Source organism: Apostichopus japonicus, chromosome 7 (assembly GCF_037975245.1).
Source record: "Apostichopus japonicus isolate 1M-3 chromosome 7, ASM3797524v1, whole genome shotgun sequence".
Lineage (NCBI taxonomy): Eukaryota > Metazoa > Echinodermata > Holothuroidea > Aspidochirotida > Stichopodidae > Apostichopus > Apostichopus japonicus.
In genome coordinates, this window is record NC_092567.1 from 24,450,883 (window position 1) to 24,475,580 (window position 24,698).

Sequence of the window (24,698 nt, forward strand, 5' to 3'; positions counted from 1 at the left end):
TTGAGAGGAGGATGCCGTGGGAATTTTTTAGCGATCATAATGTAATTACAAATTTTTACGTCATAATGTATAAATAAATGAATCACAAAAACACTATGTTCGGCTTACTTTACATCAACGCAAGAACATATTCTCCCTTTTTTTTCTCGTGTCAGTGATGTCCGAGATTGTAGCACCCTAAAATTGTTTTAACATCCCTATAAAAAAAAAAAATCATTTTAACGCCCAAAGAGAATCTCTAAGTGGTTTGAAAGTTGCTGTAAATTGCTTGAAATGTGTCAGGGGGTGTGACCATTAAATCACTACATTTCTAGCATATTTTACGAAAGTGCGTAGTGACCTTTAGATCTTTGTCTTTCGACGTACGATATAAAATATTTAACACAAAAATTCAAATAAGCCTTGAAAGTTTCCCCCTCCCCCCCAAAAAAAGGAAGGGTAACACAGTTTTAACCAAAACAAGAACTTTTTTCTCACGAGTAGAAAGTTTCGATAGTGACTCCACAAGAGTTTACAGACATCATCTAAAACCACTCCGAGACGAAGCTTAAAAGGAATTTTCTGTTACCAAAAGTTTTCGATTTCATGTATAGAGACCACATGTTCTTTCCTTACGTTTCATCTGTTAAAGAATATCTACTATCTCTCTCTCTATCTCTGTTTGGTATTAATCAAAAGTACAACTTGTTTTGTAAGATGACTCCATGACTTCAGAGAACCCGAAATTAAATTCCGACTACAAACGTTGACGACATGTCACCAGCGCGTAACAGACTTTCACCTATATGGGAGACGTGTTTAATATTAAACAAATGTAGCCATTGTTCTCCAACCATCCGTTTAATGAGATAACAATAGGTCGAGTTTTAATCACGTCACAGAATCTGACGCTTTAGTAATTTGAGAAATTCTCGTCTTTCTTGTATGTGTGTCTGTGTGTGTTTTTATTTTGTCTTGTTTTGTTGGGTTTTTTTTTCCAGTGTATTTTAAGATTGATAAACGACTCACACACATCGTTTTGTGTATATATAATCTCTTTCAAGGGTATATAACCTGTGTATTGAGGGTGTATACAGTCAACAACACGATATTGTGGTAATCTATCGTTTGCAGGAACTTACACACGTGCCACACGCTCTCTCTCTCTCTCTCTATCTATCTATCTATCTATATATATATATATATATATATATATATATATATATATATATATATATAGAAGGCCTTTATACCGATGCGTCTATACACACAACGCCGTATATCCAAGGGGGATGCTACTGTTGAATATCCCAGTGTATCATATAACGAACGAACATGATTTCTTCTTTATGAATCTATTATTTTGAATAGTTTATGAAATAAGTTTTTGAGTTATTCGTTAAACTGTTACAAAGATGATAAAGAAAGACATATTCAAAATATAAATATTTCATGATATTTATATAAACAGCAGAAATGTGTTTGTTTTATATGTCCTTTTACTTCTTCTTTTGCTAAATGAAATTTCGGTGATAACACATTGTTTTAAATATAAATCACATTTTTTTAAACATACATTTATTCTCACTCTTCCCAGCAGGTTTGAAGTGCAGTTCCTTTCCGCCCTAACCGATAGTTCAACTTTTTTCTTCTCTTATCCTTATTTTTGTTTATGGTTTAATTCACTGAATATTAAAAAGTCGATTTTTCATATCACAATAAATGTTCTATAGTGCGATTCATTTAAGTTTCTGTTATGATTATTGCACACGTCTCCCTAACCCCCCCACCCCTCCCTGCATGCAAAGTCTTCCAATTGAATTAGACCCACGTGGAGGCTGGAAGTTTTTTCACTGTTCTTGATTTTCCAACTCATTACGATTTTCATTTATATATATATATATTATTCCTTACAAAGCTGCAGAGACCTCTGTACTTCATATTCAGACACAGTTCATATGAAAAAGTACATGCGATTCTGCGGGGGGTTCGTTCACAGATGCATTAAGGAAATGAAACTATTCAATAGGGATGTCGCTAGGGAGGTTTTTTTAATCCAGTTTAGGGTGTGTTAAATAATTAAATATTTCCAACGATATGAGAAAATCATAACAAAAAAATCATAAAATGGTAAGAAGATTTCATAAAACGGATTATTACTTAAAGAAATTTCACTTGTTTTTTTTTTCTTCAAAAAAATAAAAATGATTATTTTAAGAAAATTATCATTTGAGAGTTTCTGCGGCATACATATATACATAAAACTCTGTATATTTCAACCAACAAAAGACCTGACTAAGGTGACAAATTTAATCTCTCTTGCAAGTTTGCTCTAGAGAAAGTTTAATGTACATTATTTGCAATGGCATTTTGACGAATACGCAGATAATAAGATAATTAAGAAAAATATTGGCATGAAATTAAACTCGAAGGTAGTTCAATGAAATTTAGCGATATTATCATATCAGGTGCATTATTTTTCTGACATTCGCTTTGACCTACATAATTTTCTGTTTCAGGAGATGAATTGAACTTTTATTTTCAATACTCCAAATTTTCTGTACTTGATGCAACCAGCTTAAAACGTTAAGTTTTAGTCAAATCTGTGCATCCTTGGAAGAACTGAACCACTTTTATGTTGTAAAATATGCTCCTTTATATCTAAATTTATAGTGGTTAGCAAAAACCTAAGATAGAAGTACAGTAACTTAGCCTGATCGCTATGAGAAAGTAGGCGAGAATCTTGCTTATGCGCAAATATTGTCACGCTATTCGAACAGGAATCTTTTTTATGCTGGGCTCGCGTGCACAGTGGTAAGGCATTACAGCGTGACGAGAAAACGCTAACGGCGCATCACTGCATTGGGCTACAAGCAAACTACCAGGTAAGCCCATCAAGTCGGTATTAAGGATTAGCGAAGCGAGTAAGAACTACCGGCTTCTTTACAAAACTTGCTACCCACAAAATGAAACAACTGTAGAATAGTTTTCTGCTTCAAGGGCATTCGATCAGGAAAGGATATCTCGTTGTTAGTCTTAACAGATAGCATAGTAGCTATATACATACATGAAATATACGTACACACATATATATATATATATATATATATATATATATATATATATATATATATATATATATATATATATATATATATATATATATATATATATATGTATGTATATGTATATATATCTAAATAGAGTTTGCCAATAGGAGAGATGTTTAATACACTTATCAGTGAAAACTGAAAAGTATAAAGTGTTAGCTAAATTTCAAGCAATTTCAAACACACCAAAACATACTGCCAAGCGGTGCATATTATTTATAACATTTCACGCTTAGAACAATAAAAGTCGTTATTCCCGAATTCCACGGTACTTATTGTTATCTGGTATGTTATCATGCAATCTTAAATATTATAAAAGGGAAAGATGGTGTCAAATCTCAATACAACTGGTGTGCTTTTACTTTGATGTAGTGTAAATATAATACTTTCTTGTCAACCCATTCATTACCATTATTTTATATTATTTTACTTGTTTGTTTAACAAGATACATCAATTGTCTCATCAAATTTATGCTATAGTCTGCACTATTATGAAGGATATTCCTTTTAGTTTGTTATCATTTCTTAGTTGGTTTAATAAAAACTAATCATAATTGATACAATAATAGTATTCCAGCGAAAATATCTTCGAAACTTGTTTTCCAACTGATAACGTTTACCAGGTGACTTCTGTAAGTAGTATTTATGAACTGTGGTTTAATTCAAGAGTTTAGGTGACTACGACAGGAATAAGACAACATATGAATAGTCTGCCAGAATAAAAAGAAGGGCATAAATAGAAATAGATAAGACACACAATTTTGAGTTAATTTTCCAAAGAATTTCCGACGTTTTAAAAATACTATCCTTGACACTCAAATGGCATAAAAACGCACCTCATTATAGAATCACATTAGTTGAACCTTCATTCGAATAACCAAATAATAAGCAAAATGTTTTTAATGTTTCAAGACTTTTCTTTTACATTTCTTTCTCTGTGGTTTAACTAATATTTATTACCAATATGAAAAGTGACTAGAAGACGAAATATTGAGGAGCCGTATTAATTTGTTAACTTCTCGCTTGTATCTATCTCTTCTTTTTTGGAGGTAGGGAGGGGGGGGGGGGGGTAAAAGCAAACTCTAGGAGGGTATTTTAGCTTGATCAATTTAAGCTGAAGTTTTAGTACTAATATTCAGTAGGTTTGGCAAAATGGCCAACTAAAAGGAAAACGAAACTGTTTTCAAGGAATAGAAACAGTCTATATTCCTTCTTGGAGCAAGTATTGTAAAACAAGTATTACTCGCTTCTGCAGGAATTGGTGATATTTAATGTAATCATTATTCGTGTACTTATATCGCTTAATTATTAGGAGGAGTGAAACCACGGAAGCGGTTACCCTAAATAGACTTTCTCCAAAAGTCTTTATGCTTGATTTAAATCTGTTAAGTTGTATTTTTGAGAGGGAATGATGGAGGGGAAAAAAGAAAAGAAAATGCGTTCGGAGCTCGGACTTTTCATTTTTGAGGTATCCTTTGTTTACGTAATACTTCTATCCTTCACGTAACTTTGTACCTCACCAAAAAGAGGTGGTTTTTTGGGGGGCGTTTTCCTATATTCTTTCCCTCTGTCCATAAGTACGGTAGTATTTATATGTTGATTTCTTTCAATTTAGTCGCTATCTTACTGAAATACTAGATTTTTTAATTATGGTATATTTCTAAATCAGGAATAATGTTATTATGCTCTTGTTACATTTCCTTTTTATCTCTTTCAAATTGTGTTATCAAATGTACAAGTTACAATGTATTATTATAACTTCCTATATCAAAATTAATCCACTTTAGCTCATTTTCTGGCTTAACCGTTTTCCAATTTTCCTACTTTTTCTTTCATTCAATTTCTCAATTTTTTTCTCAACATCGCTTTTGTGCATTCCACAATCTACCTTTATTATACGTCGCATTACACGTACCCATCAAGTACATTTCATAAAAAAATATTAGAATATAAAAAATATGAGAACAGGACTGACATTATAGATTTAAAATTAATTAAAAAACGCACATCTTTTCCAAACAATTCACAACTTTACCAGAATATAAACCACGTGATGGATTGACTCCACACAGCTTACTTTTTGAATCAGGTGTGTTTTCTAAAAATAAAAAAAAAGAAGAAATAGTGATTTGTTGTTATACAGATCTCCTTCGCTGGAAACAAAATCTATTCTCTAGAGAGCTACGTGGAATATTATTCTCTCTATAGCACTTAAAAAAAAAAAAATACCTGCCTCTATGTTAAAGAGCTCCCCCCCCCCTCCCCTCCCCCAGAAAACGTGGAACATTTAAGCTTCTACATTTAGAAAATAACCCAAACAAAAATATGATCTTTATTTCTTTGACATTATGATTATTATTATTGGCATTCAAAACGATCTTCATCGACGCATCATTTACAACAATGCCATGCTTCTCCAACATTTTTTTGTGGCACTGATAAATAGGAGGAATTATCATAATTTGATTTTAAACATCTTCCCAAATTGCACAAATTTGTGCGAAAGACACTAATTTTTCCTGCCACTCAACAATTTCATAACATAATGACAGAAAGTGAATAGCATCAGGATAGTAGGTCGGTGTGTTTTGGATTTTATTTTTCGGAAAAAAAAAAAAATTCTGAAAATATGAAGAAAAAATAGAACTGTACGCAGAACAAACCGTCAAATTCAAAACACTCAATGAATAAGGGGAAAGAAGTCTTGGGGGAAATATTAACGGTTTTTTTTTTTCTTCTCGGAAAGAGCAATCATTTCGTGTGTAGAATGTAGTAAATGTAAGCAAATATTATCATTTAAGAATTTTCCGCAAAATGCAATTTTGAGCAAGGATATTTAATAGCATTAATTATTAAATAATACAAATTTCTTTGTTGTTTTGGGTTAGTTAATATGCTGTGAAAAGTCAAATGAAACTTTAAATGTGTTGCCATTCGTTATTTTTATTCTTCTTCCTTTAAGCATGTCGTTATCAACCCATGCCTAATGTTGATTTTAAATCTTCTTTCTTAATTATCATTAATTAAGTTAAAATTAAGTTAACTTGTCTGAAATTTGACTTAAGAGAATTTATTAATAGGGATTTTCACTATTCGTCTTTATATTGCTAACAGAAACGTTTACAACCACTTAAACAGACCAATAACCATTTTATGTTATGATCCATAATGTTATTAACAATATGGACATCATTAAATCTCTTCGGGGCTGATATTTCAAGCGGGGATAACTACTTGAATATCATAGATATCATATGATTTCATTACATTTCTCACGTTAGAAATAGTTTATAAAGCGAGCAATTCTAGTGGAACGAGATTGTTTTGTCATCTTAAGTTAACCATGGAGCTATAAACAGAGCTCCATGAGTTAACAAAGGCTATTATTCTTTCGAAGTGTACCCTTTCTTCGATGTTATTACTCCTCCAAACGATATATAGGTGCATATGTAGGTTACCGTTCAACCTTGAAGAAGTGCATGTGCCATCGTTCACTAAGATTGACAGGTTGGGTTAAATTTATTGTACGGATGTAGCCATCCATATAACTCCAATTAGTTTATACATAACATAACAAAATAAACCGAAAACAAATCCCCCATTCTGTTTTGTCTATTTTTCTCCATTTTTTTTTCTACTTTTGGTGTATACTCTATGACTGGTTGGTTTTATGACATGAAAACGCCTAGAAGGGAATACCACTGTTTACATGTATATGATACCGTGCTATAGCCCACCTGTAGGCTACGTCCAACCCACACACACATACATACATACATATACACACACAGACAATATGGAAAGAAAAAGCAAAACAAAAAAGACCTGTTAAGGTTAACTATATATGGTATTATGGTGATAAAATCATAAAAATATGTAACTATCTATTCCATACAGAAGAGTTGTATTATATAGAATAAACTCATTTGAAGGACTTAGGTTGGAAGCTGAAGCCGACAAACATAAATTATAATCAAAATACCAGAATAATTCACAACGAATTTTTATATTAAATCAGTTTCCTGATTTAAAACTTTATCGAATAATATATTTTATGTGAGTCTGATAAGATATTTAAATAAAAAAATAACATTTTCTTGTTTGTCTTCTGATGAAACTATTTTAGTTGATGTGTGTATGTATATATTGATGGTTAAGAAAACATATCATACCATTCATAAGGAATTAAATTGTATTTATATTGTGTTAACATCTTCTTATAATTTAATGTTTTTTAAGATTGATAAGTACTCGCCATTCTCTCACCCACCCCCCCCCCCCCCTCCCAAAAACAAAGTAAGGAAGTTTTAAAGTTTAAATGACACGCTTATAATTCTTTAAGTATAAACAAAATCACCCGAACCGAAATTAAAATGGAAAGAAAACTACAGATTTTGTTAGCTAAAATTCGTTAAAATTTGGCATAAATTCGAACTGGTGGTAATTTATTTAATGTAATGTGTTGAACATAAGTTTGTTTCTATGGTTCATATTATTAACAATATGATCGTATTTCTGGTCCAATTTGGAAAATAATTAGGTTGAATATGGAAGAGACATCAACAACCAGGTTCTATTATTCTTGCTACCAATTGGAGAAATAACATTTAGGACAGTTAGATAAATATTCTTTGCTCATTCATGTAAACTATACCCGAAAATGTTAAACATCCGTGCTAGTCTTTAGATATAGGTTAGTGTTTGTCTTAAATAGACAAATAAAATATGGGGATAATTTCAGGAAAGTTTTGTTACTTACAATTATTTGATGGACAGTTTGAAATTTCAGGAGAAACACAGTTTCGGGAGACGTTGGGGATACCTTTGGGAGATAGGATGTGAACGTTGGTTATTATAAGGAAAGCAAAGCTAACCTCTTGAAATAAAATTAAGGGGAATCGAAATTTCGTCCACATTTCTGGTTGCATTTAGTTTGGAGATAACTACAAAATGAATACATTTTGGAAGTGAAAGATTTTTTTTACAAACTTTAGGTTATCAGTATTGAATGATAAACTGCAGTTTAGTTGTATTAACATTGTTGTTTAAATATAATTAAATGTTAATTACTAAAAGAAAATCCATGGTCATAGATTAAAGAGGCAAACATTTATATGAAATAATTTCATTTGCATTTTAGTTTGTAGAATGCAAGTATGTTCTCCTTCTTAAATTGTTCCAATCATTTATGTCATTACTTTGTTTTTAACATAACTAACCAGATTTCTTACCGTGTAATGTTGCAATGTTGTAATGGCATTAATACAAGAAAGATATTTCCAATGATTTTATCAAATAGGAAGATTTAAACTTGACTATTGCACAGTTTATAAAAACATATTTGGGTATTTTTATTTCTTGTTTGGACAGACATGTTTTCTGTTTGACAAATGAATACCTGCACTAGTTTCAAATAACCTACACAGATATCCCTTTTGAATTATTGTATTTTGCTGGCATTAAAATATGGAATTGCCTGTGTTTGACCTATTATAATATTATAAATATAAAAACAGAGTTTTCCTCAAACCAGTTTTTAACTATTAATGTCATCTCGCAATTAAAATGAAAAACAGGGCTGAATAGAACAATTAGATTTTAAGTATTGAAATGATTTATAAATTTATTTTTGGTGTTTTGATGTTAACAATCATTTATTTGTATCTATTGTTTAAAATTGAATTTATTTTCTTGTCTAAGGATATTGTCTACATTCGAATTCGTTAAGAACATAAAAATACGAGAACAAATTATACTTGCCAAATAATGTTTCAGAGACTTATAAAGAAAAAGTGAGATGAGTTCTTCAAGTTTGTTACCCGAAAACGGAAGAAACATTTTGGCCTATTTGGCCTATTCACAGCAACAGAAATGAAACATGGCTTTGTTTTAAGGAAACAAAGTAGCCTTTTGTTTCTTTCAGAAGGAAAAGAACAAAAAAAATAACATGACACGTGCTTGCCTTAGCTGCAACAGACTGTAAAACAAATTAATGCTATCTATTACGGTTGGGCTAAGTTGATTCAAACAACCGATAAAAAATTAAGATATTTTCTGTCTGGACGGAGATATTAATAACGCTAATAAAATTCTTTTCAATCAAGAAATGTTTTCATCAAAATTAAGCGATGCATGATGGTGTACGATGCGGGTGATATGTTTTAGACTCCAAAGGGGTTATTTTATGGCCAATTTGTTTACGAGTTTCTGTAATCATTATTGAAGGGAAAAGATATCCCTCACGTGAAGTATATTATTTACTTTTATAACAAATTTATTTTGCATGTAAAATAGAACATGTTGTACATTCCTCTGATAAACATAGATAAGCGACAGACTTGATTGGAAAAAAATTCATTAACAAGCCAAGCCTTACAACGTTATCTTCTCACTTTGTCTTTAAAATTGAATTTTTACACTTTTCTTAACAAATGTGCGTTCTTCAGCATTATCTGGTATTTTTTTTAACAGTTTTATTTTTTACATGAATGGATTTGTGCGTTCATCAGCTAATTAAGCATAGCTTTTCACAACAACTAAAACTGTGACGTTTTTCTTTCAAATTGTCACCAGGCTAATGAAAACAAAGCTTACAGCTATATTCTTACCTCTCGATCTTGTACTTTTCTTAGCTTTCTGGTTTCCATTATTATTCTGCTCCGACTGGGCGGTGTGATCCTGTCCATTTTGAGCGAGTGTTCCCGTTGCTGCAGTTTGTACAGTCTCGCCTGATTGCAGTTGAGAAGACATTTTTTTGTCCGTGTATTTCGAGCCCCCAAAAAACAAGGGAAAGTCACACTTGGTTGCCTATAGGAATACTACTAACTGTACCACTTAAGCGAAAAATTCCTATTTTTTTTTTTTTACAGTTGTTGTTCGCGTCCAAGCAAGAACGAAGATTATTTAAAACATTTGTATAGTAAAAAGAGTATTTTTCCTCGCCAGTTGTAATCCTTTTCTGATTTGCAAAAATTCACCTGCTTTCTTAAAGCTTAAAAAGAATCAGCGACCACCTCTTTTTTCTTCAAAAATACAAGGTTTTTCTTTCTCAAGAGTTGACGTTGTAAACATTAGCAGCAGATAGGTAAAATACACACTGCTGTACGGATCTGTCGTAGCATGTATGTATATATATATATATATATATAGCCTCAGGGATATGTGTTAAGTCGAAGTGGATTTATATAATACGGTGACAAGTGCACTTTTGCTAGCAGAAAAAAGACGAGTACGACAAACTACCTTACTCAACCCTGGGGCGAACACAACTTTTTCACTTGTTCTTTTTTTTCCCTTCTTCTTGTAAATGTGTGTGTGTTTGAACTAAAAAAACCGCTCTTAGCCTTTACGAAATATTTGTCACATTCTTGCTTTGTAAACTCCAATATGAAAACAGACAAATAATACTAACTGCAAGTTTTGGTAGTGTGCTTGCTTTGGTGGTTTTACTACACGCACTGGTGAGTGTTAGCCACACACACTGTTCTTTATTCATGCTTCGCTACCCTTGACCCCGTCGTACATAACACGATCAATAAAAGGGGATGTGTGGGTGAGAAAAACCTATCGACCAATCGGATTGGCAGATATCAGAAGGGAATCCAGCGGTGACAGTACTTTTTCCTCTCTCTCTATATAACTCATTAGCATAATTGCGTTTATTATTCATGACCATGTATTTGCATATGATTGTATAGCACGTGTATTTGACTGGCTTCAGTTAGGGACGAAACTCGTGTGTATAATGTGAGTTAAAAACACTTAAGTTTTTTAGTGGACAGAAGTGTTTTTATGTGACGTTATTAGCTTTTTTTTTTGAACAAATTGGAGAAGAAGTAAAAACAAAGAAAAAGATTCTCGGTTTATATTTGAGATTCTATAATTGCTGCATAGACTGTAAATATTGGTTAGATAATAGTTAAGCTAGAATAATGCTCTAAACTATTGCGTAATTGCTTGTTTTTGATATTTTGCAGTTGCTATGGTTATGATATGCATATATACCACTTGGTGTTAAATTTTATTAAAAATGATATTAAAATAATGGTAACACATTTTCAAGTCACTCGACAAATTTATCACTCCTCAATTTGTTTGATGTATTTTTATTATTAATATCACCATCTGCCTATTAGGTTAATGAAAGAGAACCTGTAAACAATCAACAGATAATTAAAATTGTGGACATAGCCTATACAAGAAATACATAATTCAATTGTAGACTGAATGCTACAAGTAAAAAATAAATTTTGTTTTCCTTCATTGGGATTCAGCGTGAAAAGTTCATTACATTTATAACTAAATTATACATTCGGTGATGGGTGGAATTATTAACACTGAACTATATGTTTCATAGGAATACCTCTCAAGTAAATAAACAAAATATGATTTATTTTAGTTTTTATGAAAAAAGTTTGACGACATCCTATAGAAATAAAGAAGCCTTAGAGTTACGAAAAAACAGTCTTTTCGGTTCAGTTCGAACACTATCCGGTCTAAATAGAAATGGGAAATGAAGAAACAAAAGAATTTCCATATTCTTTCTGTCCATCATGGCACAGTCACATATTGTATTTTTATTTTTATTTTCCTATTTACCGTCCAACATGCATTTCGTATTCCTCTAGTGAGCGTTCCGTGTGTCGTTGTTCTTCTTAAAATTAAGTAAGTACCTCAATTAGACAAAATAGTCAATCATTGTTAACATAACCAATACCGAAAATCCTTGTGATTGTTTAAGTTGATTTTGGGAAAAGACAACAGTCATTCAAATAAGTGTAATGTTAAAGAGACTTCGGAAATAATATAATGCTGGTAAAATGTTTCAAAAATAATAATAATAAGATCGTTACTAAATTAATGTTTTGTTAAAAAATAAAGACAAAGTTAACTAATTTATAGTTTATTTTATTGTATTAATATATGTAAATATTTTAATAGTCTCAGGTAAAAGTAATGTCATTTCTCTCTGATTTCAGACCATAAATTTAAAGCAAAACAAATTCGCATTTACAAAACAAAAATAGTTTTTACTGTCTTCATTTCAGAAATGAAATTAATTTAAGGTGATTCGCTGCTTTTATAAAAATATTCAGTATCCCGGGAAGAGAGAGATATATGCAAATACAGATGCAAATTACCTTGTTTTTTAATCATGGTTCACTTCAGGAATCTGTCTGGTATAACAGTATGGTATTGAAGGTCATTTCACAAGGTCATAACACAGATATTTCATACCGGTAAAAGTATAATTACATGCCCACCAACTATTTCCTTCCTTTGTACTACATGCCACTCCGAAATGTTGACAGCTTGTTTTAGAGATCTAGGCCTATCCTTTTTTTTATTACAGTAGCAACAACAGCAGCGTGTACAAACAGGGGGTCTATAGATATAGGCCTATAGGTGTAAACGTTTGTAAGTATGACGAGGTCACATTAACACACGTCTTCGTGTGTGACAGCATACAACGCATGCGCAGATGGCATCCACTAGGCTATGAAATATTTAATGAGAAAGTGGGGCGATCTGTTAAGCTTTTTACAAACTTAAATCGATGGTAATTACATGATCGGTGGAACAAAACCTTGGAAAGGTAAAACACGGGAAAAAACTGTGATTCTAAAACAAACTGGACTGGAAAATTGACAGAAAAAAAAGGAAACTTTCCTAAGATATTTATTGAAAATGGAAGAAAAGTTTGACGAAATTAGAGCATGCGCAATTATGCAGCATTGACAGCATTTGAACAAACAATATATAAAGACTAAACGTAACCTCACCTGGGCCTACTTCATACTTGCTTTTATTGTTTGTTTGTTTTCTGTAATTCTTTGTTTTGTTTGTGACTCTCTTGCATCATATTTGCTGGATCAGTTACTGCATGTAATTTCTTACAAATTCACGTAAGCACATCTTTTAGCCACAAAATGACCACGAAATAAGCTTATAATTACGAAGAAAAACGTTACGAATGGGTTTGTAACATAAAAGACTGGATTAAAAACCAAAACGACAAATAAATGAAACTATACTCGTTCATCCCTAACATTATATGCAAATCAGACTTTAATTATGCACATATGTCATACAATCGATGTTCAAACCCTAAGACTTATTCCATATTGAAATATTTTATTTTGATACGTCAAACTATCAATAAGCATTAACGTTCGCTAGCATGCCCTTTTGTGAACGAACACTTAAACATAAATAAAAAATACAGAAAAAGTCTTTCTTCAATTTTGTGAGCTAAAAACAACCATGTTCGTCCTTGAAGTATAAATAAGCTGTTTATAATATACTTTTGAAAGCAAACAGTCAACATAATACAAATCTGACAGAAACATAGTCGTTTCATATGATTTCACATGAAAGTCATATGATAACCTATACTATTATTTTGGTAGATGAAATAATGTCATATTTCTTTTTTCTTTTTAGATATTATAACTCTTCCTTACCGATTTGAATATTAAGATTTCTTATTCATAAATTCATTTTAATCGAGTGACGTTTCATGTGCTACTCGGTGTTTTACTCATATCTAATTAGCCCTTTTTTATAATATAGACTAAAATAACTAAATTCAAGTTAGATCATAACAAAAAAGTATGTTTTTATCAACACATCATATTTTGGCCTGAAAAACATTGTAAAACAATAGAAACAAAAAACTTCCTAGCTTTCGTCTGTCCGCCCAAAATGTTTTTAATATCTGTTAAACCTTAAATTTGCTTTCTGTTTGCTTGAAATAAAACAATTTTTAATATGGGGACAAAATGAATCTATTTTCTTACTCTTCTCTTTGTGAAACAGAATTAAACTGACAAGTTTTTACCATTTTGTTTAACCATCAGTTAATTAGGACTTTCTGTTAAACCAAACTGAAAGTATCATATGAATAACGTATAACCTTTTTTTGTTAAATATTCCTATATTTTTATTAGAACTTATTCATTTGCTTGTTTTTATCTCTTTTGTTTGCCTGCGTGCATGTGTTTGTACCATTTAGAAGCATTTTTTCCCCTAAACTTTTCCCTTCTTGCTATAATTCTTACACTATATCGCTGTCTTCCAATGTCTACACAAAAATAATAAATTTTGGTTATGAAAGAATATAAAATGTTGCATAGGAAGACAACGCAAAATACTGTGATATTCAACGGTGATTTTTATAGGACTATATGAAACATAAGATTATACGTTGATTAAATTAAACTACTTTATTCACAATAAACAATAAGTTTAACAGTAAATTTGTTATTCAATAACTGCAAAGAGAGAATTATTAAAACAAAGAGAATGACATTCAAAAGAATAAACACCTCAGATATTCTTGTCGATCTCTTTTGTGATAGAAAACATCACAAACCAAAAAATTATCACCCTTTTTTTTTATATATATATATATGATTGACGCAACATCGGTGGCTTCGTAACTGTCATATACGAAACATCTTCCACTATAAAAGGCCGAGATGCTAAAACAGGTGAGAGCAAGGCCTTGAGTCAGCCGCTTAGACTATCACACATAGCCACAAACAAAAAATAGTGCAAAAACCCTGGAAAAAATACCAAGCAAAAGTGCTTCTATTTATCTCCCTTCATAATCTACACTACATCTTCCCTTTCATTCTATAAGCGGGCTTAATCAAATCTCGTCCAACACTTCCGCGAAGAAATTTTTTCCTTACTACTTAAAGGCGCCGCACACCCTTCTCTCAAACGGTCGATCTTAATCCGATTTTCCCCCCGCAGAAGGTAAAATTACGGTCAGCATTTCTCCCTCTACTTTTTTTTCGCTTATTCTTTTTTTTTTTCTTCTCTCTTTCTCTCTCCCTCTCTATATATATATCTCATTCTTTCTGGGTTTTTTTTATCGTTAGCCAGCCTTTCCCTTACAGTATAACTCTACTAACAGCTACTCGGTCGACAAAAAGCGATGTTGTAGTATATATTGTGATTAACCGTCACGCACTTTTTCTTCAATTTTATTTCTCAGTTTATTTTTCGGAGGCTTTTATTTTTATTTTTCATTTTACACAACTTTCATAATTGTTTTATCGGTAGCTCAGCCGTAGAAATTGAGGGCGCTATTGAATAATTCTTTCTTATGGCATGCATGCACATGCTTACAATTATCACCATTCAAAACTGTTAATATTGGCGTAGGCTATTATATACGCATGTGGTTTATATTTGTGTATGTTATGTAGGTAGCTGAAACCAGGGATTACATCATTAGAACTATTTAGTTTAGTAGTTTGACCTATGGAATGTTAATCACAGCAATCACACTTGAAGCCAAATGAGCAAAACAGATTTTTTTTTTACTTTACGAGGTTGCCCCAGATCATGTCGTGCAGTTTCTTATTACTATCCAACTAATGACACGTATATGGTTGTTCTTTCATAAATGTCAAACAGTATGGCTAACCATATTAATTTATTGTATATAAAACATGGTTTTTACATCTATAACATTACCGTTATTTGTTCTTACTATTAAGACGGTTTCGTTGGTGGCCGGAGTGAGGGGGTAAGGCGTCAAGGGAGGTGGGTAAGGCTACCTGGGGAGGGGCTTATACTCTAAATATTGATTAGTATTTGTTTCTTTAGCGTTTATGTTTTATTTTATTTTTAATCTTTTTATGTATTATTTATTTATTAATTATATTATTATACAAACCTTACTCACAACGTAAAAAACAGAAATGACCAAGAAAAGTGTTTGACCAGGATATAATACGCAATATTCTCAAAGAACCGAGCTTTGTTACTCATGTGTTAAGGTCACGGTCTCGTTCGTTTCGGCAGTAAGATGACAGTGAAATATAACAATTTCATATTCATTGTGAAACACAAACATGTTATTTCTGTCACTGACTAATCCGATTTCAAAAATAGATTTGATTAGAAAGCTTGAATGTTATTATACAAAACATTTAAGACCACATTATTTTATTGATTGCATCAGAAAACAAACAGATTCCTTTTGTCACAAATTGAAATGCTGATATTTAGTGTAACGCCGCACAGTTGACAAGCTTTTCACACTGTACCATCTCATGCATGAACTCATGTGAACTTTTTTAAGTATGTAAATTTACAATTTTAATTAAAATACGAAGTGGATAAGGTATATGTATTTAAAGCATGAAAAAAGGTATAAAATGTCATTTTAAATGTCATTTTATATTTGGTTTTAATTTGATAACATTTTGTATGCTATTGAATATTACAAGGCCCACACCAATGTACGTAAATAGTTCGACTAACTTTCATATTAATAATAAAATATATCAAAAACTAAAAGATCTTCCAAATTGCATTTTCTTTAAATGTATTCACTCTGACGACCAAAAAGGCATTTTTTTTTCTGCTGTCAAATATCTAATTGTTTCTTCCATAATTTATTGAAATTTTTCCTTTTTTTTCTGAAGTGTTTTTTTTTTTTAGTTATCTGGTAATAAGGCGAAATCGCTGATTATGAATGGCTAAAACAGCACTCAATTTTAGATGCAAATTAGGCTAGGCTACACACAAATGGATATAGCAGTAAGGTAGGCTACATAGTTTGTTCCTGGAAGTTTATTTGTTTTGGTTTCGAAGGTAACATATTGTTCTCGATATTGAATATACCTGTTATATTATCGTATATATACACAATACCTTAACTTATGTGGAAATAATGTTCAGAAGATAAGCCGAATACCCCACCCAAAAAACTAAAACAAAACAAACTTAAAACGGTGGAATATTCTCGTCTGTTTAAGTGATCTTATAGTTAAAGAGACATATCAAGGGGACTGTCAACTTGTTCTATGTGCCATGTTACAGTAACGCCATTAGGTAAACACTTTACTTTCCCTTTCTCCCTCCCTCCCTCCTTCCTTTTTTTTTTTTTTTTCATGGCGAAAGACAAACCAAGCAACTATCGAAAACGATAGTACATTGGAATTGGATATATTAACAACGTCTCCAACATTCTAGAATAACCGATTTGATCAAGACACCCTTCAAAAGCAACACACAAACAAACAAACAACAAAGGAACAAACAACAAAGGAACAAACAACAAAGGAACAAACAACAAAGGAACACACAACAAAGGAACAAACAACAAAGGAACAAACAACAAAGGAACGAAGAAGGAAAAGAACAGTGGAACACTTACAGAATTCAAACAGTATTAGGGTGAGGGGTGATGGGGAGGGTGTCATTTTTAGACTTTAATAAGTCATTATACTTAGGCATGAAACAAGATCAAAAGCCTCTCTCTCTCAAATGATAACAATGGGATTGTTCTCAACACATTGAGGCAGTTTTACACCACGAGTATACTATTAAGTTCTGCTTCTCCTTGAATAAATGATTTCTGGTATCATGTAGTCAAGTTTTATTTTGCATTCTACAGTAAACTGTTGTGTAAATCGGTTTAGTGGTTCTTGTCAGAATTTTTTTTTTCCTACTTCATTTTCCCATTTTTACTTTCACTTTTTTACTTTTTTTTTAGATTCGTATATACATTTTGGCCAAAGGTGTACTATTCCACTACGATTTTCATATCGAACACAAAATTAATTTGCAAAATTTAAGCTTATTAAGATTATTTTTGTAGGCTGTCAGAAGGCGTTCAGCTTTTGACAAGCCACAGTAGGGGGTTTCCCATATCTTGCATTTAAACCTCGCACCGAGACCGGGAGATTCCGAGACGATTTGAGATCCCCGAAGCCGTCTTTCAGACTGTTTAGTGAGCGGAAAGCCCCAGTATAACCTAAGATTCTTTATTAGATCAGGGACACGTTAAAAAGTCCAGCTCTCTATTCCACGCCTCTAACAATTATATTATTATCTTTTATTGAATGGGGAGGGAGGAGGGGGAAAAGGCTACGAGGTGTACCCTAAGTGATTACTTGTATTATTTATATATGTATATATATATATATATATATATATATATATATGTATATATATATGTATATATATAAAATGGAGGGAAAAATTAACTTCATTCCCTGAATGCATATCAAGAAGTAGATTTTCAGAAAGGTAATAGGAATGACTTATTTAGTTTAACGATTTTGATCAAACTCACTGCGACCATAGTTTGGCCAAAATCCAGGCATTTTTCAAAGATTTGACATAGCTTGTCTTTCTGTCTTTATTAAACATATGGTCAACAAAGATGGCCTTGACCGTATAAATGCGACTAAGCATGAAAAAAAACGTTTACTTTATTGGAACGAAGGATTGGAAGAATACAGAGAGAGAGAGAGGAGAGAGAAAATGTGGAACCCTTTTTTGAAAGGTGACGTTGTTACGAAACTAGTAGTCATGACAATTTTGAATTAATGATAAAGCTGGAAAAATAACGAAAAAAAAGCTTAATTAAAAGCAACCAATACTGTTAACAAAAGAGTTAACAGTCCACGTTAGAGACCACCATGGACTAAATTGTGTGTGAGCAATATGAATCTAGCAAAGAAAATATAACGAAAAAGAAAGTGACGTCACGAAGACGAAGGAACCGAATAGTATCACTTTTGATCATATTATTATAGAAATGATTTCAAATTTTAATTGTCGACACTAAGTTATTTCCTTTAATATCTTCTTAATTTTAAAATATAACGTTTTAAATGTATGTCAAACTTGACCTGTCTAAATGAATTGTTTTATTATCGTTATTAAGATGAATAATATGTCGAGAAATTAACAAAACACAATGTTACATTAATTAATTAAAATTAATAATTAATTAACAATAACTGTTAACGCATATTGTCTACATTAAATTTGGCGTCCACACTACGTTTTCGTTAGACTATTAAGGTTTTAAATTTCATTAAAAGAAAGCTAAAATTGTGAATGTTTTGAACAAATATTTCCAACTCTGGGTATGAGAAGCACATGCGAAGTGGAGCGAGAATAGGCGAACGCAGGGAGAGAGGGGATTGGGGTGGGGTGGTTTGATGGTAGGCCTATTTACAAATACAGGGTTTAAAATAATATATTTTCACAAATCGAGCATTAAATCACAATTTTGTTACGCTTGTAAACAAATTCCTGTCAACTGATTTTCTTTAAAAAAAATCACAATAAAAAGCAAAGAAAGAATTTTTTAAAATAATTATGGAGATAACAGGAAAAGACACAAGAACTCATGAAATTATATCAAATGAGAAAAACAAATCTAACTAAGTATTAAACAGTTTTTTTGTTTTGTTTTTCTGGTTATTACAATCTTGACATAACGACCTATATATACCGAAATGGCCTTTTCTCCCGTATACGATGCAAGCAATTGCTGAAACGACCTTGAATCGACAAAGTATAAAAGGATATGATTTTGACGGATGACTTAAGAATAAAGCTATAACCGAAATGAACAAAGGCTAATATTAGTAATACATTTTTATTTATACATGCATGCTTAACTTCAGGCAGGTTGTAAAAACTAGAGGAAAAGTTCAGAGCAATGAACTCAGTTTTTGCGTCTAATAAGCTTTATTAATACAATATTTATTCTCTTCTTCACCAAAATGTCGAAAAAGCTGCATTTAAAAACCAAATTGTAACCACATTTTCAAGTGTCATCTAATTAGCTATATAGTAAAAAAGTTTTATTTTTTATGATATATGCTATGATTTTTCAAATGTTTTACGATGTTAGTTGAAAATTGTGAAATATTTCATCGAGTAATGTAATAATATAAAATAAAATTATGACAGGATTTTTTCCATCCCTCTTTTAAACGGATATGGAATAATAAAGAAATCGTGATAATTTTCGAAACTTCCTTATTTGATCTCTGCAAGTCAGCCATTTTCTGGACTACATTTGATTTCTGGGAGAGGCGCGAGGAGTGGGGTGGGGGAGGGTGGGGGAGGGCAGAAAGCTTATTAATGAATTACTCGAGCTATTAACCTACAGTCCGTCAGTATTTATCCCAAATTACTGGGAACTAATGTTGCTTAAATTTTCATAAAGTGCTCTCTAATAATGGTGTCTTACAACGCTACAATCCACTAGGGTGTACAAGGAGTATTGCGCAGTTTTAATTTAGACAATTCAATCCCCAAGTGAGAAAATATTGTTAGAGGTAATATAATTATGTAACAGAAACGAATAATCTGTACAAATTTGATAAGAGTAGACCAAATTTGGGTGTTTTGTAGCTTTCTTTTGCACACGTTGGCTTCTAATGACCTGTAGCATCACAACGAGTGAAACCTGCAATATACAACCGTTTTGATTAAATGCAATTTTGCTTTACCTATGTACATTAACGTTGAAAACCAAATATGGTTGCTATTCTATCGCGGCTTTGACACCGCCAGATAAAAAAAATAGAGGGGCTTAGAACCTTCAGGAAAGCACTTTAAACAACTTGAACCTGGCTGTGAAATACTTATATATATTGATAGAGCGATGTCTTAGCTTGATATGGAGAAAGGTATAAACTGTTGTAAAATACACCCATTTATAGAATGTTATTAATTGATTTGTTTAAGTATATGCTATGTAGCTAATTATCTGAAATAGTAAAATTATCATCGCCAGTTTTCTTGTTAAAACCCAAGGTCAAGTTTCACTTTAACAATTTTAATTTATTAGGTTATGTTTTTAGGAGTATTCTATTGAGGAAGAAAGAAATGTTGAGTACAAAAAAAAAAAATTATACAGAATTCTAAAATATTCATGAAAGCCTTTCAAGGGTTTTTCTATCTATACAGGATAATAATTTATTTTATTTTTTTGGCTATAAATAAAGTTAATAAGACTCTTTATTTATAAATGAATGACAACACTTTGTAATTTATTGATTTCCTAACATCCAAGGATCCGTGTTGATTCCGAGAGAAGCTCGAGCAGAAAAATACAAACTGGAGAGAAATTCGTAGATAAATCTAAGAAGAGTGATTGGCGTTTTGGTGTTCCACTTAAATAGTAGCACAACATGAAAACAATATTTTTCATCATAATGGGGGCCGATTGTTGTCTAACGTTTGAAGTTGAGGTATTCCTTCATTACAATATATGTTAATATGTTAAAACATTACTATACATGTTAATATATATGGACGACTACATAACTATACATGTTGATATATGTGGTTGACTTCATAACTACACGTATTAGTTTATTTTGTGTTCTAGTGGTTGACCAAATAATTCTACATATAATTCTACCTAGTCGACTACGTATACAACTAAATATGCATATCCATGCCATCGACTTTACATGTTAATATATGTGGTCTGGTACATAACTATACATGTTAATATATGTGGTCGGCTACATAACTATACACGTAAATATATGCGGTCGACTACATATCAATATATATTAACATATGTCGTTGACATGTACATATATGTGGTCGACATGTTAATATATGTGGTCTATATGTAGTCTGTTTATATACGTAGTCGAATACATAACTATATGTGTTAATATATGCAGTCGCCTACATAACTGTATATGTTAATATATGTGGTCGACTATATGTTAACATATATGGTCGACTATATGTTAACACATGTGGTCGACTATATGTAAACACATGTGGTCCACTATATGTTAACATATGTGGTCCACTATATGTGGTCGATTATATGTTAATACATGTGGTCTATATGTTAATAAATGTGGTCGACTATATGTTAACATATGTGGTCTACTATATGATAACATATGTGGTGGACTATATGTTAACACATGTGGTCGACTATATGTAAATATATGTGGTCTACATGTTACTATATGTGGTCGACAATATGTTAACATATATGGTCGTGTATCGTATATATGATTGTTTCTTTTGCCGTCATGGAAGTTGTCTCTTTGAATTGTCTCCGTAATCACTAATCATGTGTAAAACCTGCCGCTTGTTCTTCGATTCGCTGAACACAGATATTTCACATTATAACGTTCTGATAAATAAATTACAAGCTTCAGTTAATATCAACTTGTTGCAGATATAAAACCAACAGAATCTTCGCTTCTATTCTAATCAAATTAAATGAACGCGACGGAATACGGAAATAGTTGACCTACTATTAATCAAACAAGACCCCAAAAAAAGGTTTTTTTTTTTTTTTTTTAAATCTTGGTATGTATAACATTCTATGAAATCACACACACACACACACATGCTGCTGAAATTCCCAGGGGTTGTAAAAACACCTGAACAATTATACCAATAACAAAACGAAATGAATTAGTATACTAGGTATAACGATGGATTCAACTGTATTCACAAACAACAATTCACGTGTGTCACAATTATGTTAACGGTTAAACACACAGTATGAGCCTTCTGCTGTGAATATAAGTATATAGAATTTCGAAAGCAGATACAATTACGAAATACATATATAATATATAACAAACATATTATATATATATATATATATATATATATATATATATATATATATATTATATATATATAAATTGATAAAAACTAGCCTCACTGCCCATCAGCCATCACAAACACAACCCCGGGATAAGGAACCCCCTCCCTTCCCCCTCTCGACTCCCTAGACCGTTGGCTTCATCAGCGGAAAATACCAGAATTATTTAACACCAAAAGTGTCAGGAATATTAAGTTACTTTCGTGACTAAAACTGTTTTACTTGATAAGGAAACCTCTCTTTATTGCCTACATCAATCAAACATCGGTCAAATTTAATATTTTAGCTAAGAAAAAAAGTAGAATGACTGATATTCCAAACCGACGAAATAGGGTGAAAAGAACAATTTCAAGTCTGTTGAAATTATTCCAATCATTTGTTGATCCTTAAGAATTTTGTGCTCCCAACGCCAATACAGGGATGAACAACATACAAGAACATTATCCTATCACATATTCACTGGACGAGAAGAGGTCAAAATAATCAAAACAGGTTAAAGAAGAAGGAAAATGATGGTGAAAAGATCATTGATCAATAAACAGAAGCGATGAAACTCGAAAATAGATCAAGCATTCAAGCTATTTCAAATTGGTTATGAAAATATTTCTACTTTTCTTAAGGGAAGGCTTGCCCACCCCCCAAATTTACACACACACACACACATATATATATATATATATATATATATATATATATATATATACAAACATAAAGATTTGGTAAAAATTGTTTTGAACTTTTGAATATTTGTTTCCACCAATAACTGCATTAGCGTCTTATTTGCTCTAGTTGTTGAAGTTCTGCCTTGATGAGCAATAAACTGTTCGTTTCTTTAAAAGTAAATTTCACTGCCAGTGATTTTAACACCGTCAAATCTTTTTATGAGGTAATGTTATCACTTATCCCCTCCACAAAAAATATGAAGAAAATCATCAACTACGATCACCATAATATACCATCAAACTCTTAAAAATAAAACTTAAGTCATCACCAAAAAAATAAGACAAGAAGAGAGAATAAAAAAGGAAAAGAAAAAAGAAAGGCGAAATAAAAAAGGTGCAATTCACCTTTCGCCTACATTTTTTTTTTCGTCAATAATGGACTTCAATCATTTTTCTCTGGTAAAATATGAAGAAATCGGGTGCGATTGAATTTTTTCTACTTCTTCTTCTTCTTCAAAATCTGAAGGAATAGAAACCACAAAGTCAACCTATAACAGTGCATTCGTGGTATTTCCTCTTTTGCACGCTCGGTTTGTCATTGGTTGTGCATAAATCATATGCACCTGATTACGTCGAAGCTGCCAGTCCGGAATAAAGTGCAAAAGAAGCCAAGTACTACGGTAGAGGATAAAAGACGTACGGTAACTTTTTTATTTTTTATTTCTTTTGGAAAAATTTACTCAGTCACCTAAAAAAGGTTTGTAGGTTGAAGAAACTTTTGAAAACAATTTCTCTACAGGGGAAAGTTTTTAGGGTTTTTAAGTCCTATTGACAAAATTATTTTTCTTTATTATTACCTGGAAGTAAGGTGCTGCATCATACATACAGTTTATTTACGATATCATATTTTTAATCGTGATGGAAGGACACCCACGTGAGGAAGACGTTAGTTAACATGAGGCTATTGTGGTCTAAGATACATTGTCCTAAAATTTTCTAACAAGTTCACTACAGATCGATTAAAATACAAAATCTATTGTTTACTCCATTGAAGTTTCTTATGACCAAGAATCCGTTAACATGTTTCATTTTCACACCTACCGTTATCTGGGTCTGACTTGGAGGTACGAAACATGCAGGAAAGGTTTTTTTATTTCTTAAAGCTTAAGAATATTAAATATTAAATTGTAAATAATAAAGTAGATTCATATTTAAGATTTAAGGTCATATTGGTGATCTATTATATTAGGTTTTCGTGGCTAAAGTTCCTTTTTATTATAGAATGATTGAGATGAAAATATTGACCGATGATAAGCTTTCTTTCATTTTGAAAGAAAAAGTAAAAAGAATTCGAACCTGTTCCGGAATCAGACTCACAGTGTAGTTTCCAGTTATTTTAATGTTAATTAACACTCTAATACTAGTGAGCTTATCTGTAGTGAAAATGCAACTGAAATATGTCATTTAATCTGTGTCCTGATTATACTAAGTATATATATATATACAGCAGTTTAAACATCG

The 24,698-nt window shown here is 31.7% G+C and overlaps 1 protein-coding gene across 6 annotated transcripts in view; it reads right to left on the reverse strand.

The window, feature by feature from the left end:
• The window catches only part of LOC139969834 (paired box protein Pax-6-like), a 145,705-nt gene that overhangs the window by 62,059 nt on the left and 58,948 nt on the right, over positions 1-24,698 (reverse strand). Inside the window, exons 1-2 of one of the 6 annotated variants that reach the window (XM_071975135.1) lie at positions 9,698-10,856; positions 7,849-7,911 (exon numbers count right to left, since the gene is read on the reverse strand). The exons of 4 other annotated variants lie outside the window; for them this stretch is intronic. In XM_071975135.1, coding sequence (XP_071831236.1) covers positions 7,849-7,911; positions 9,698-9,839 — 205 coding nt within the window. In that variant the 5' untranslated portion in view covers positions 9,840-10,856. Of the gene's footprint in view, positions 1-7,848; positions 7,912-9,697; positions 10,857-24,698 lie in introns of those variants that run through there. One more of the 6 variants, XM_071975136.1, reaches the window with a different exon arrangement.